We start from the raw sequence: 13,018 nt of genomic DNA, 5'->3' as shown, positions 1-13,018 counted from the left end.
GTGTATATGCTCTGTAATAGTCTCTATCATTTTGCCCGTATTTAATAGAACTTTCAACTGCTTCCTGAGCCTTAAGTGCCACAGAACTGATTCAAGCAACTGGGGCTCCCTGTAAGCTCAGAACAGGTTGGAGGGTCATGAGAAAAAAGAGAACCAGATATGTTAACTGATTTTCTGCATTTAATTTAAGGTTTGGAATACAAGTTATTTTGGTTTTCCCCTCATTTCTCTACCTGTTTTCAAATCTATGCTGAAAACCCACCTTTTCACCACTGCTTTTGGCTCCTAACCACTACTCAATTCCCCTATCACTGTTCCTTCTCACCCAGTACTTTCCTCGCCCTTAATTGTCTTGTCTGTCTGTATTTTTAGATTGTAAGCTCTATTGAGCAGGGACTGTCTCTCTGTGTCAGGTGTTCAGCGTTGCGTGCATCTGGTAGCGCTATACAAATGTTAATAATAATAATAATAATTTCTCTCTTACCCTAAAGTGTCCTGCCAATGACTGAAATTAGACGACTCCCATGACTGAACCCCTCAGTGGCACCCCTGTCAATGGTGGATGCTCTGCAGCAGCAGCCATTTGTCTCCTTCAGAGAGGATGCAGACTGCAACAGCCATGTGCATGCTTAGCCAGACTTTTCCAGCCCACTGCTACTAATAATTTCTATAGCCCTACTACACGTACACAGCACTGTACACATTAAATTCAAGTACTTTCTCTATCCCTAGAGGGCTCACAATCTAAGTTTTTGTACCTGAAGCAATGGAGGGTTAAGTGACTTGCCCAAGGTCACAAGGAACTGAAGTGGGAGCCAAACCCAGCTCACCAGGATCTAAGTCCACTGCACTAACCATCAGGCTGCTCCCTCCACTCCATGCTACACCCACATGTGTATGCTTTACCAGATCTGATCAACCTTCACCTCTTTCTGTAACAGGGCAAAAACAAAGGGCAATGAATAAAGAAGACACGAGCAAGGAGTAATCTTGATATATTACTACTACTACTATTACTATTTAGCATTTCTATAGCGCTACAAGGCATACGCAGCGCTGCACAAACATAGAAGAAAGACAGTCCCTGCTCGAAGAGCTTACAATCTAATAGACAAAAAATAAAAAATAAGCAAATCAAATCAATTAATGTGAACGGGAAGGAAGAGAGGAGGGTAGGTGGAGGCGAGTGGTTACAAGTGGTTACGAGTCAAAAGCAATGTTAAAGAGGTGGGCTTTCAGTTTAGATTTAAAGGTGGCCAAGGATGGGGCAAGACGTAGGGGCTCAGGAAGTTTATTCCAGGCGTAGGGTGCAGCGAGACAGAAGGCGCGAAGTCTGGAGTTGGCAGTAGTGGAGAAGGGAACAGATAAGAAGGATTTATCCATGGAGCGGAGTGCACGGGAAGGGGTGTAGGGAAGGATGAGTGTGGAGAGATACTGGGGAGCAGCAGAGTGAATACATTTATAGGTTAGTAGAAGAAGTTTGAACAGGATGCGAAAACGGATAGGGAGCCAGTGAAGGGTCTTGAGGAGAGGGGTAGTATGAGTAAAGCGACCCTGGCGGAAGATGAGACGGGCAGCAGAGTTTTGAACCGACTGGAGAGGGGAGAGGTGACTAAGTGGGAGGCCAGCAAGAAGCAGATTGCAGTAGTCTAAACGAGAGGTGACAAGGGTGTGGATGAGGGTTTTGGTAGAGTGCTCGGAAAGAAAGGGGCGGATTTTATGGATGTTGTAAAGAAAGAAACGACAGGTCTTGGCGGTCTGCTGGATATGAGCAGAGAAGGAGAGAGAAGAGTCAAAGATGACCCCAAGGTTTCGAGCTGAGGAGACAGGGAGAATGAGAGAACCATCAACAGAAATAGAAAACGGGGGGAGCGGGGAGGTGGGTTTGGGGGGGAAAATGAGAAGCTCGGTTTTGGTCATATTTAATTTCAGGTGGCGTTGAGACATCCAGGCAGCAATGTCAGACAAGCACGCTGAAACTTTGGTTTGGATGCAAGGTGAGATATCAGGGGTAGAAAGGTAGATTTGGGAGTCATCAGCATAGAGATGGTAGGAAAAGCCATGGGATGAGATTAATGAACCAAGGGAAGAAGTGTAGATAGAAAAGAGGAGGGGACCAAGAACAGAACCCTGAGGTACGCCGACAGGCAGAGGGATAGAAGTAGAAGAGGATCCACCAGAGTGAACACTAAAGGTGCGGAGGGAGAGGTAGGAAGAGAACCAGGAAAGGACAGAGCCCTGGAATCCAAGTGAGGACAGGGTATCGAGAAGTATGCTGTGATCGACAGTGTCAAAATCAGCGGAAAGATCAAGAAGAATGAGGATGGAATATTGACCTCTGGATTTAGCCAGTAATAGGTCATTGGAGACTTTAGTAAGCGCAGTTTCGGTTGAGTGGAGAGGGCGAAAACCAGATTGTAATGGGTCAAGAATAGCATGTGAGGAGAGAAAATCAAGGCAGCGGCGGTGAACAGCACGCTCAAGTAATTTGGAGAGAAAAGGAAGGAGGGAGATGGGTCGGTAATTAGAGGGACAAGTAGGGTCAAGTGAAGGCTTCTTAAGGAGAGGTGTGACCACAGCATGTTTAAAGGCAGCAGGGACAGTCGCAGTGGAAAGTGAGAGGTTGAGAATGTGACAGATAAAAGGAATAAGAGTAGGAGAGATGGCATTAAGAAGGTGGGTGGGAATGGGATCAGAGGAACAGGTGGTACATTTTGAGGAAGAAAGGAGAAGTGTAGTTTCCTCAATAGTAACTTCAGGAAAGGAGGAAAGGGAATGAGGGGAAGAAGAGAGAGGGGAACGGACTAGTGGAGGGAGAGCTGGTGAGGTAGAGAAAGCAAGGTTTATCTTTTGAACCTTGTTGTGAAAGAATTCAGCAAGGGTCTGAGGAGATAATGAAGGGGGAGTAGGGGGAGGGGGCACCTTGAGGAGAGAGTTCAATGTGGTGAAGAGAAGTCGAGGATTAGAGCCAAGAGAGTTGGTCAGTTGGATATAATAATCCTGTTTGGCACGTAAAAGAGCAGATTGGAAGGAGGTCAGCATGAACTTAAAGTGTAAGAAATCAGCAAGGGCCCGAGATTTCCGCCAGAGGCGTTCGGCGGAGCGGGTACAGGAACGTAGGTAGCGGATATTAGAAGTCAGCCAAGGTTGGGGTTTTGTACGCCTTACAGGGCGGGTCATCAAAGGTGCAAGAGTGTCTAAGGCAGAGGATAGAGTATTGTTGTAAGAAGAAACAGCCTCGTTGACAGACGTGGATGGTGCCACAGTAGAGAGGAGGTTTGAAACATGGGAGGATAGAGATGAAGGGTCAATATCGTGAAGATTCCTAGATAAATTAGATAGGATAGGACGGGACTGGGAGGGAGGAGATTTAAGTGTGAAAGTTATAAGATGGTGATCAGAGGAGGGATGATCAGAGGCAAGGAAACTAGAAGGTGAACAGTTGGAGGAGAAGATGAGATCAAGACAGTGACCATTTTGATGAGTGGGGGAGGTGGAGCATAGTTGGAGATTAAAGGAGGACGTTAAAGCGAGTAACTTGGAAATATAAGAGTTGGAAGGATCATTAAAGTCACCAAGGATGAGAGAGGGGGAGGAAGGATCATGGAAGAAGGCAAGCCAGGCGTCAAAGTCACTGAGAAAGGATGAAAGGGACTTATCAGGGGGACGATAAATGACCGCTATTCGAAGAGGCAGAGGAGAGAAAAGGCGGATAGAGTGGACTTCAAAGGAGGAAAAACAGTGAGATTGAGGTGGAAGAAGGGGTTGAAATCTGGAGGAGGGAGAGAGAAGTAGTCCAACACCGCCCCCACGGCCAGCAGGGCGAGGAGTATGTGAAAATAGATAACCGCCATGGCACAGGGCTGCGACTGAAGCAGAGTCATCAGGGCAGAGCCAGGTTTCTGTTATGGCGAGCAGAAGGAGGTGACGCGAGATAAAGAGGTCCTGGATATAGGGGAGTTTGTTACAGATAGAGCGGGCATTCCATAGGGTGCAAGAGAAGGGCAGAGAAGAGGAGGGGAGTAGAGGAATAGAGATGAGGTTAGAGAGGTCACGGTGAGATCTGTAGAGTTTGGACAATAGTTGGTGAGGAGGGCCAGGATTGGGATTGATGTCACCAGCTGAGAGTAAGAGAAGGAGTAAAAGAGAGCGGAGGAGAGTAGGAGAGGTGTGGCCACGAAGGCGTCGAAGGCGAGAGGTATTTAGGTGGAATGGGGAAGGCAAAATGGAGGGAAGAAAGAGACGGAGATTAAAAGCCAAGAGGGAGGAAGAGGGTAGGAGAGAAGGTGAGGTGATGAAGTCAATGGATGGGAAGTGAGTTCCTGTAGCGGAGAGAGGAAGGGGGTGAGGGAAAAGATTAGGAAGGGACAGAGCTAGGAAGAGAATGTGAATAGGGGCCATAAACGATTAAGGTACTTTAGCAACTGGAAAAAGATTAGATACAAAGAGAAAAATGCCCTGCGCGCCGTTAGGCACGCGGCACCTAGAGCGGAGGCCCTGAGTGGATCGGGGTGGACCTGGGTGTCACCCCGGAGAAGGCTGTAAGGATATGCAGATGAGCTGCAAGTCCTCCACAGCACCTGAAAGGCAGCTGGTGGTAGAGGTGGGCACCTCTCAGCTGAGGAAGGCTTACCAGGGGTTAGGCCTGGGGTTAAGCTAAGAGATCTGAGCAGAAAAATGTGTTCCTGCAATCCTGAGGAATAGGTTTTTGATTCTGAGCATACCCTCCCCAGTGATTTTGAGATCTACTGAAGAAAATATAGTGCCACAGAAAACCCATCACAGCATCACGTTGTAAAAGAGTCCATTTGGAAACCCTTAAATCCTACATAGTTCAAACATACAAAACATGAATAGTGAAACAAAAACCCGCAAGGATGGTTCCCAAATGAATCATAAGAATTGTGTCTTCTTTGAAGATATTGAAGGAGATTGCAAAATTCTCAGGTTAACAAGTTCTAATGGCATGGGTAGAAAGGGATCAAGGGATGGCATTACTTTTATATTAAAATTCTTTAGTGTTAACTCACTGTTGGTAGAAGAGGAGGGGGAAAAAAAACTGTGCTTGGATGCAGCCACTGTTTATTTGGTAGCCAGTTTAAAGCTAATGTTTGGAGATTTTGTAATACTGCTCATGCACTTATTTTTGTTACATTTGTACCCCGCACTTTTTCCCCACTCATGGCAGGCTCAATGCGGCTTACGTGGGACAATGGAGGGTTAAGTGACTTGCCCAGAGTCACAAGGAGCTGCCTGAAGTGGGAATTGAACTCAGTTCCTCAGGACCAAAGTCCACCACCCTAACCTCTAGGCCACTCCTCCACTGTTGCTACTATTTGAGATTCTACATGGAATGTTGCTATTCCACTAGCAACATTCCATGTAGAAGTCAGCCCTTGCAGATCACCAATGTGGCCGCGCAGGCTTCTGCTTCTGTGAGTCTGACGTCCTGCACATACGTGCAGGACGTCAGACTCACAGAAACAGAAGCCTGCGCAGCCTTCAACATGGAATGTTGCTAGTGGAATAGCAACATTCCATGTAGAATCTCCAATAGTAGCAACATTCCATGTAGAATCTCCAATAGTAGCAACAGAATCTCAATAGTAACAACATTCCATGTAGAACCTCCAATAGTAGCAACATTCCATGTAGAAGTCGGCCCTTGCAGATCACCAATGTGGCCGCGCAGGCTTCTGCGAGTCTGACGTCCTGCACGTACATGCAGGACGTCAGACTCACAGAAACAGAAGCCTGCGCAGCCTTGTACATGGAATGTTGCTAGTGGAATAGCAACATTCCATGTAGAATCTCCAATAGTATCTATTTTATTTTTGTTACATTTGTACCCTGCGCTTTCCCACTCATGGCAGGCTCAATGCAGCTTACATGGGGCAATGGAGGGTTAAGTGACTTGCCCAGAGTCACAAGGAGCTGCCTGTGCCTGAAGGGGGAATTGAACTCAGTTCCTCAGTTCCCCAGGACCAAAGTCCACCACCCTAACCACTAGGCCACTCCTCCACTCCACTTGTGCACGTAGACAAGAAACCCCTGCGTGCTTGCTTGTAAATTTTAATTATTTAATTTGTCTTGGTTGCATCTAATGAGTAGAAAAAAAAAACCCAAGCACAAGTTCTTAAGGCACGCTACTCTTTTCTCTCTCTTCTTTCAGGCAGTGTTTCCCAAGTCCAGTCCTGGAGTACCCCCTTGCCAGTCAGGTTTTCAGGATATATACTATGAATATGCATGAAAGAGATTTGCATATAATGGAGGCAGTGTATGCAAATAAAGTTCATGCATATTCATTGTGGATATCCTGAAAACCTGACTGGCAAGGGGGTACTCCAGGACTGGACTTGGGAAACTTGCTTTAAGGATTGCTGGTCTCCATTGAACCAGTTTTGGGAGCAGGCTTCTAAAGTTACTACTTTAATCCTCTGGTCTGAAGATAAACACCATAAAATAATCCCTAATTCTGAATCCAGCTAAACAATCCAGGCAGATATTTTACTTTTATTAGTGAAGAATCCTTTGGGATTAGCGTTTTCAATAGGTCTCATTTAAAATCAAACCTACCCTAATATGAATTACCCCGAATCAGGTCTGGGGCACTCACTGGATGTCAACAGAACTCAGGCCCGCCCGATGCTAAAATCTCGCTATTAAATACAGCAGCCCTGTTGAAATTACCGATTTCTAAACAGTGATCAATGTTCTAAGGAAATCACTTGAAAGTGAGATAAACGGAAAGTCCGCAAGTGGCTCGGTAGGGAACGTGGCTAGCACATGCACAGAACAGTCTCTTGGCAACAGTCCATGTTCTGCTCATGCCCGGAATCATTTTGTCCCGCTGCTCTTTTTCCCTTCAGTGCTCAGCTTTGCTATCCCTCTGGCTGCCCCTCCCCCTCCCAATTGATTTTGCCAGCATGCTTGGGAATCTCCTCCTTGCTAAAGCCCCCCCCCCCCCCACAGCTGACATCATAGGAGCTTTCCTCAGCTGATAGGATGTCTGCTTTTGTTTCTCCACTCCTCTAAGCTGTTTATCTGCTCTTCGCTATAGAAAAATACAAGCAGACTGCACACAACAGCTCCTTTCTGTGCATCACACGGAATGCTCATTTTAATATTAATGAGCTAGTTGTAATACATTTGCATTGGATTATCGGTAGCTTCTACAGTGAACAGTTAAAGCCACGCAGAACTGAGTGGAGGAGTAGCCTAGTGGTTAGTGCAGTGGACTTTGATCCTGGGGAACTGGGTTCGATTCCCACTGCAGCTCCTTGTGACTCTGGGCAAGTCACTTAACCCTCCATTGCCCCTGGTACAAAATAAGTACCTGAATATATGTAAACCGCTTTGAATGTAGTTGCAAAAACCTCAGAAAGGCGGTATATCAAGTCCCATTTCCCTTTGTGCATTAGATGCTAAAAAAGTACACAAGTATTGCCATACTGGGACAGACCAAAGGTCCATCAAGCCCAGCATCCTGTTTCCAACAGTGGCCAATCCAGGTCACAAATACCTGGCAAGATCCCAAAAAAGTACAAAACATTTTATGCCGCTTATCCCAGAAATAGTGGATTATCCCCAAGTCCATTTAATAACGGTCTATGGACTTTTCCTTTAGAGAGCCGTCCAAACCTTTTTTAAAACTCTGCAAAGCTCACCGCCTTTACCACATTCTCTAGAAACGAATTCCAGAGTTTAATTACACTGGTCTGAAGCAAACACGGTAAGTTTTGTGCATCAGAGAGATGCAGGGACCTGAAGGAGAGGGGGGCGGGGTTTAGAGAGTGGGAAAGATGCCAGGGACCTGTGTGGTGCTGGGGTTTGAGACAGACAGAAGAGAGCAAGACCTGGGAAAGTAAAGGAGAGAGATGATGCTGGAAAGACAAACAGACCGACTGGACCCTGAGGGCGAAAGACGCTGAACTAGTGGAGGGAAAGTGATGCCAGTCTGTGGAGGGAGACAGACAAGCTGGATAAGTGAAGAACAGGGATACTCAGTGGACAGGTGCTGAATATGGAGGGAAGATATGAATAGGGATGAAAGACAGTGGAAAGAACAAAAATGACAGAAGACCCTAGAAAAGAGAAAAAGGTAACAAAAAAGTATACATTTTTTAACAATTTATTCATTCTAATACATCAGCTTTAGGAAATGTGCATTTCAGTTTCTATTTCTATTACAATAACAGGGGGTTGTTTTTTAAAAACATATTACTACTAAGGGGTTTTTTCCTCTGCCAATCCCTTGGGGGGGAGGGGGGCCCCATAACACTCTCTCCCGTCTTAATTATTTTTGCTAGCTATACCACTGGCATCAAGGGAAAGATTCAGTAAATGGTGTCAAAGTTAGGTGCCAGGATGATTCCTGCGAAGCTACTAATCTATAAAAGTCGCTCACCGCTAAGCGACTTACAACTAGCTTAGAGTGAATTTCTGTGCAAGGATTTACACCTGCCAAAAGCTGGTACAGCAGCATCCAACTAATGGAAGTTAAATGTGGAAATTCAGGTATTCTATAACACTGCATCTAAATTCTGGGAACACCCCAGACTCGCCCATGCCCCTCTCATGTTCACGCACCTTTGGAGTTGTACGTTATAAAAACAATTTAGGCGTGCATGTTAAACACTACTATGTAGGGCAGATCTGCGTGGAACTCCCAGTTATTGACAAATCAGTGCTGGTTGACATAGATAACCGATTGTTAATGCCTACTCAAATAATTTATGTGCGGTGTGCAAATCTGCATGCCCAACTCTGGACAAGCTATACAGAATCCGGGAGCAAGTATTATTCTGTGGTGTTTCTAATTCCCACAAGGTGCCCCAAATAAAGTCAAGTATTTCATGCTCTTATTTTAATGAAGTATTACTAGTACCCAAAGTAAGCTGCAGGAAGTGTAAGTGCATGCTTAGCGCAGGACGCGCTCAGATGCCCTGCAGTAAAAGACCCCCCCCCCTCCAAAAAATAAAAATAAATAAAAAAATCGGTGTGCAGTGTGCTCTAAATTTTTTTTTAATATGTTTTTGTTGGAGGGTGAGTGCCGAGGGCAGAGCAGGGCCACCAAGGTGGGAGGGGAGGGGGCAGGAGAGGCAAAATTCCCCAGGCCTCCAAGGTGGACCCAGTGCCAGGGTCTCTCTCTCTCTCGCTCCTGACGGGACCCGAGTGATCGCATCCCTACTGTTGCAGGAGAGAGAAAACTCCGGCGCTGGGTCCCCCCCCCCCCTTGGAGGCTGGGGAGGACCCGGAGCTTCCTCCAGCGATGCTCTTCTGCCCACTGCTGAGCAGCTTGCTTTTCCTCTCACGCACGCATGCTCCGTTTTGAAACTAAGAAAAGCAGGGGCAGGCAGTCAGCGCTGGAGGAAAATGTCTTTTGCTGGCGGGGCCTCGGGATCCCTGCCAGCCAAGGTATTTAGGCAGCGGCCCTGCCCCGGTTCAGTCTCTCAGCAGCCCTGGGGCAGAGAATAAGTGTTCCTGAGCTTTGTGAGTCCTCGTTACTGGAACGCTCTGCCATCTACACTTAAGGAGACTACCGACCACATTCTGTTCAAAAAGTCCCTTAAGACTTATCTATGTGGTAAAACATTCGCCTCTGTCACTTAACTTCCTGCCGTTCCTCGTTTGTCTCTCCTGTTTGCTCCCCACCCAAGATGTTCCTTCTTTCTGTTCCAACCCTGACTTACTATGTTTTGGGGGTTTTTTTAAATCATAAAAGTTGTTAGCCACATAGAGCCCGCCTTGGTGGGAATTTGTGGGATACAACATAAATAAATAAATAAATAACATAAATAATCATTTAATGCGACACTACTTTGCGCTAACTAGTTAGCACAGGATTTACTCAGGGGCCCTTACTGCCTACAGCCGGTGATGGGAGGCGGGGCTGGTGCTGGGCAGACTTCTACGGTCTGTGCCCTGAAAATGACAGATACAAATCAAGGTAAGGTATACACAAAAGTAGCATATATGAGTTATCTTGTTGGGCAGACTGGATGGACCATGCAGGTCTTTTTCTGCCGTCATCTACTATGTTACTAAAATAGGTGGCGGCAAGTACTCGGGAAGTAATTTTATTTAATAGCCATGTACTAATGGTAACATTAGCACACGGCCATTAATACCAAAAAGCAGAAAATCTGCCATTTTCCAGCTGCAATAAAATTGGCATTATTAGTATGCAGGAAAAACCCCATGTTAAGAGTGTGATAAGGCCAATTTTTACTGCGGCTTAGTAAAAGTGTCCCTTAGCTTCTTTCTAAAGCCGCAGGGAAGAAAAGCACAAGGAGCCTTCAAGGTTGGAGGCATCAACTCAAATTTTTATTAGAGAGACCCGACACGGTCCATGTTTTGGCAAAACTGCCTGCGTCAGGGATCTTAAGACAGTACACAAAATCTGCAAAATGCAAAAGGTTGGGGGGGGGGGGGGGGGAGGGTAGTCACTGCTAAATCTGAAGACATTGAACGACGCCAATAATTACCACCAATAACTGGATTGTGAATATCCAACAAAAACGCAATGATACTTCACTGGGACTTCCCATATTTAGATGTTTTAAACTAAGCAATATTCACTACTGACCCTGATAATTTATGTCAGTGGGGTGCAAAAATCAAAGGATATGTGGGGAGATAATTTTCTAACTTTAATGCAGTTCAATCAGGAGAACGTAAGAGACACCAATCTGAATGATTTCTATACCGATCTGTGCATTCTTTGCGCGCCGCATAACTACAATTGACCGTCACACTGCTTCCTATGCCCCTTTTGAAGTTAACAATAACACTTTATTGGACTAACATTGTTGGGTTTTTTTTACTAGTTTAGGCTAGAATCTTTGTTTTGTTTTATTTCTATTAACCTTTAAAAAAAAAAAACAAACATAGCAACCATGGTACTTTATCAATTGGAAGTTGCTCTGTTCCTGGAAGCATACTTCCAGACGAAAAATGCTGCATGGAAAACTGAAGATGACATTTACTTTGATGCACTCACCATGACCAAAGATTCTACCACAATTAAGCTCCGTGCACTTTTTAGAACGGGAGACCCTACATACCAACCAGTTTTTTGTTGTTGTTTTTTTAAGTTCCACAATACCATAAATTTCAGGACCAACTGAAGAATTACACTTACATTTGGACCATGATTTTGTTGAGAAAGATGCCATCTACTAGATCCATGAACATCGTCAATTTGTCTTCATTTTCACCTCCACAGGGCCCAAATGTCTTCACCTATTGAAGCAAAAAAAAAAAAAAAAAAAAAGCAACCACCACAATAAAATGTTAGCAAAAACCTTGGCAGGTATAAGAGTGAAATTTTGGCAAGCTTACAGTAGATTTTAAGTTAATTGCTTTGAACAGGAACACACACACGTTTTCCGTTTGTTGTTGTTTTTTCTTTTTTTTTAATTCCTGGCAAAGCTCTGTTCTCAGTTACCCTGAGACCACCTGCCTGAACAAATCCTGTCTTTGTCTGAGCCTAGTATTGACAAGTCACGTTTCCCAGCAGACGGTGGCCATGTTTGGAGAATTTAACTAAAGCGACTTATCTGTTACTTGCAAATTCTGTGGCAGGTGGCAGTATCCCGTTAGTAAGTGCCTGGCCCCGATTACCAAAAAAAACGGATCTGGAACACGCTCAGAGCAACTATTTGCCCGTGCAAAACTTTTGAATAAAGAATACACTGCTATTGTTTCGCCATTGGAGACCACGTATTACTACAAACAGAAGGGACCAATATTCTAGTTTAAAGTGTTTACCCAACATTTACCAGCATTCCTGGTTCAGATTATATCGCTGGGAACAGCTCATACTGTCTGAAGCGCAGATCAAATTACACCTGCAGAAACTTATTTCAACCAACTGTTAAAAGAGTAAGAAACATTCCAGCGAGGGACAAAAGTCCTTTCTATGTAGTCAGTCATCTTTAGTTTCTGTTCTTTGCAATGGCAGAGTTTGCATTAGCTGTGACAGTTTGTAGCACTTCACAGGTAAATGGTCCAGTTACTTTTACAGCTTGATTATGGTTTGAAACTTTTCGTAGTAGTAACATTGAGATTATCTCCGATCACTGTGTTTAATTTACATTTTTTTTTAAGCATTGATCAACCTTCTTGCCAGTTTCCTTCCAATGGCTGTAGCAGAGCCCAGGAAGTGTAACCGGCCACAAAATGTTAATGAGTAAATGCAACCTCCGATTAAAAAGAAAGAAAGAAAGAAAAAAAAGCTGCATCCTGCCAGCAAAGACTCACCCAAGTGACCAAGGGGCTTTCCAGAAAGAGCTGCAGGAGCTCCGAGATAGTGACATCCATCGTGTCCGGGGAGAGAGGAAGCACAGTTCTTCTTCCAGCAAAGAAACTTGCAGCAGCTTAATCCCGGGACAAAGACGAGACGCCCATGTCTGCTGCAGCTCACATCCCCAGGAGAGGCCCGTGATCTGTCCCCGGGGAGAGCCTCGCGCTCGCGCTCCGGTGTTTCCACTGACAACCACTAGGGGGACGGGGCAATAGACATCTTTAAAGGAAACGTACCGCCCGCAGAAAAGAGAAAACAAACACGGTCCCGGTGGAGAAAGTTTTCTTTTTTTTCTCGCTTCACCTGCAAGGAAGCTCCTTCTAGAGCAGAGCAAGAAAGTCCAGCTGCAAGAAGCAATAACAGCTCAACAGCGCGCGAACAGATATAAACCTAACAATGACGAGAAGAAGAACCACAGCAGCATCTCACCCTCCACCTGTGCAGTCTCGAGGGAAGGGGAGGGGTGGGGACCGTGACAGGCGCTCTCGTCGGCCAATAGCAAAGTGCACTGGAACAAGAGCCTGCGGCAAGTAACCAATCAGAACGGCAGGTGGGCTAGGACACGCGCACAAAAAGACACTCTCCCATACACACACGCTTCTTCGGTTGGTAGGTGACGTCACTGTGCATTACTTTACAAGTTCTCTCTCCTCCCCCCCCCCCCGACCCTAACAAAGGCCAGCTGGGGCGGGAAGGGCGCGTGCTTGGGCT

General features: G+C 45.6%; 1 protein-coding gene across 1 annotated transcript in view; it reads right to left on the bottom strand.

Annotated features, from left to right (window-relative positions):
* Window positions 1-12,669, bottom strand: part of CCDC88C (coiled-coil domain containing 88C) — a 222,424-nt gene extending 209,755 nt beyond the window's left edge. The window contains exons 1-2 of the mRNA XM_030214328.1: window positions 12,265-12,669; window positions 11,144-11,244 (exon numbers count right to left, since the gene is read on the bottom strand). Of these exons, the coding sequence (XP_030070188.1) occupies window positions 11,144-11,244; window positions 12,265-12,324 (161 nt within the window). The 5' untranslated portion in view covers window positions 12,325-12,669. The remainder of the gene's footprint in view (window positions 1-11,143; window positions 11,245-12,264) is intronic.
* Window positions 12,670-13,018: the final 349 nt, after the last annotated feature.

This window comes from Microcaecilia unicolor, chromosome 9 (genome assembly GCF_901765095.1).
Source record: "Microcaecilia unicolor chromosome 9, aMicUni1.1, whole genome shotgun sequence".
NCBI lineage: Eukaryota > Metazoa > Chordata > Amphibia > Gymnophiona > Siphonopidae > Microcaecilia > Microcaecilia unicolor.
Note: the sequence above shows the minus strand (reverse complement) of the source record. Positions and strands in the feature narration are given on the sequence as shown.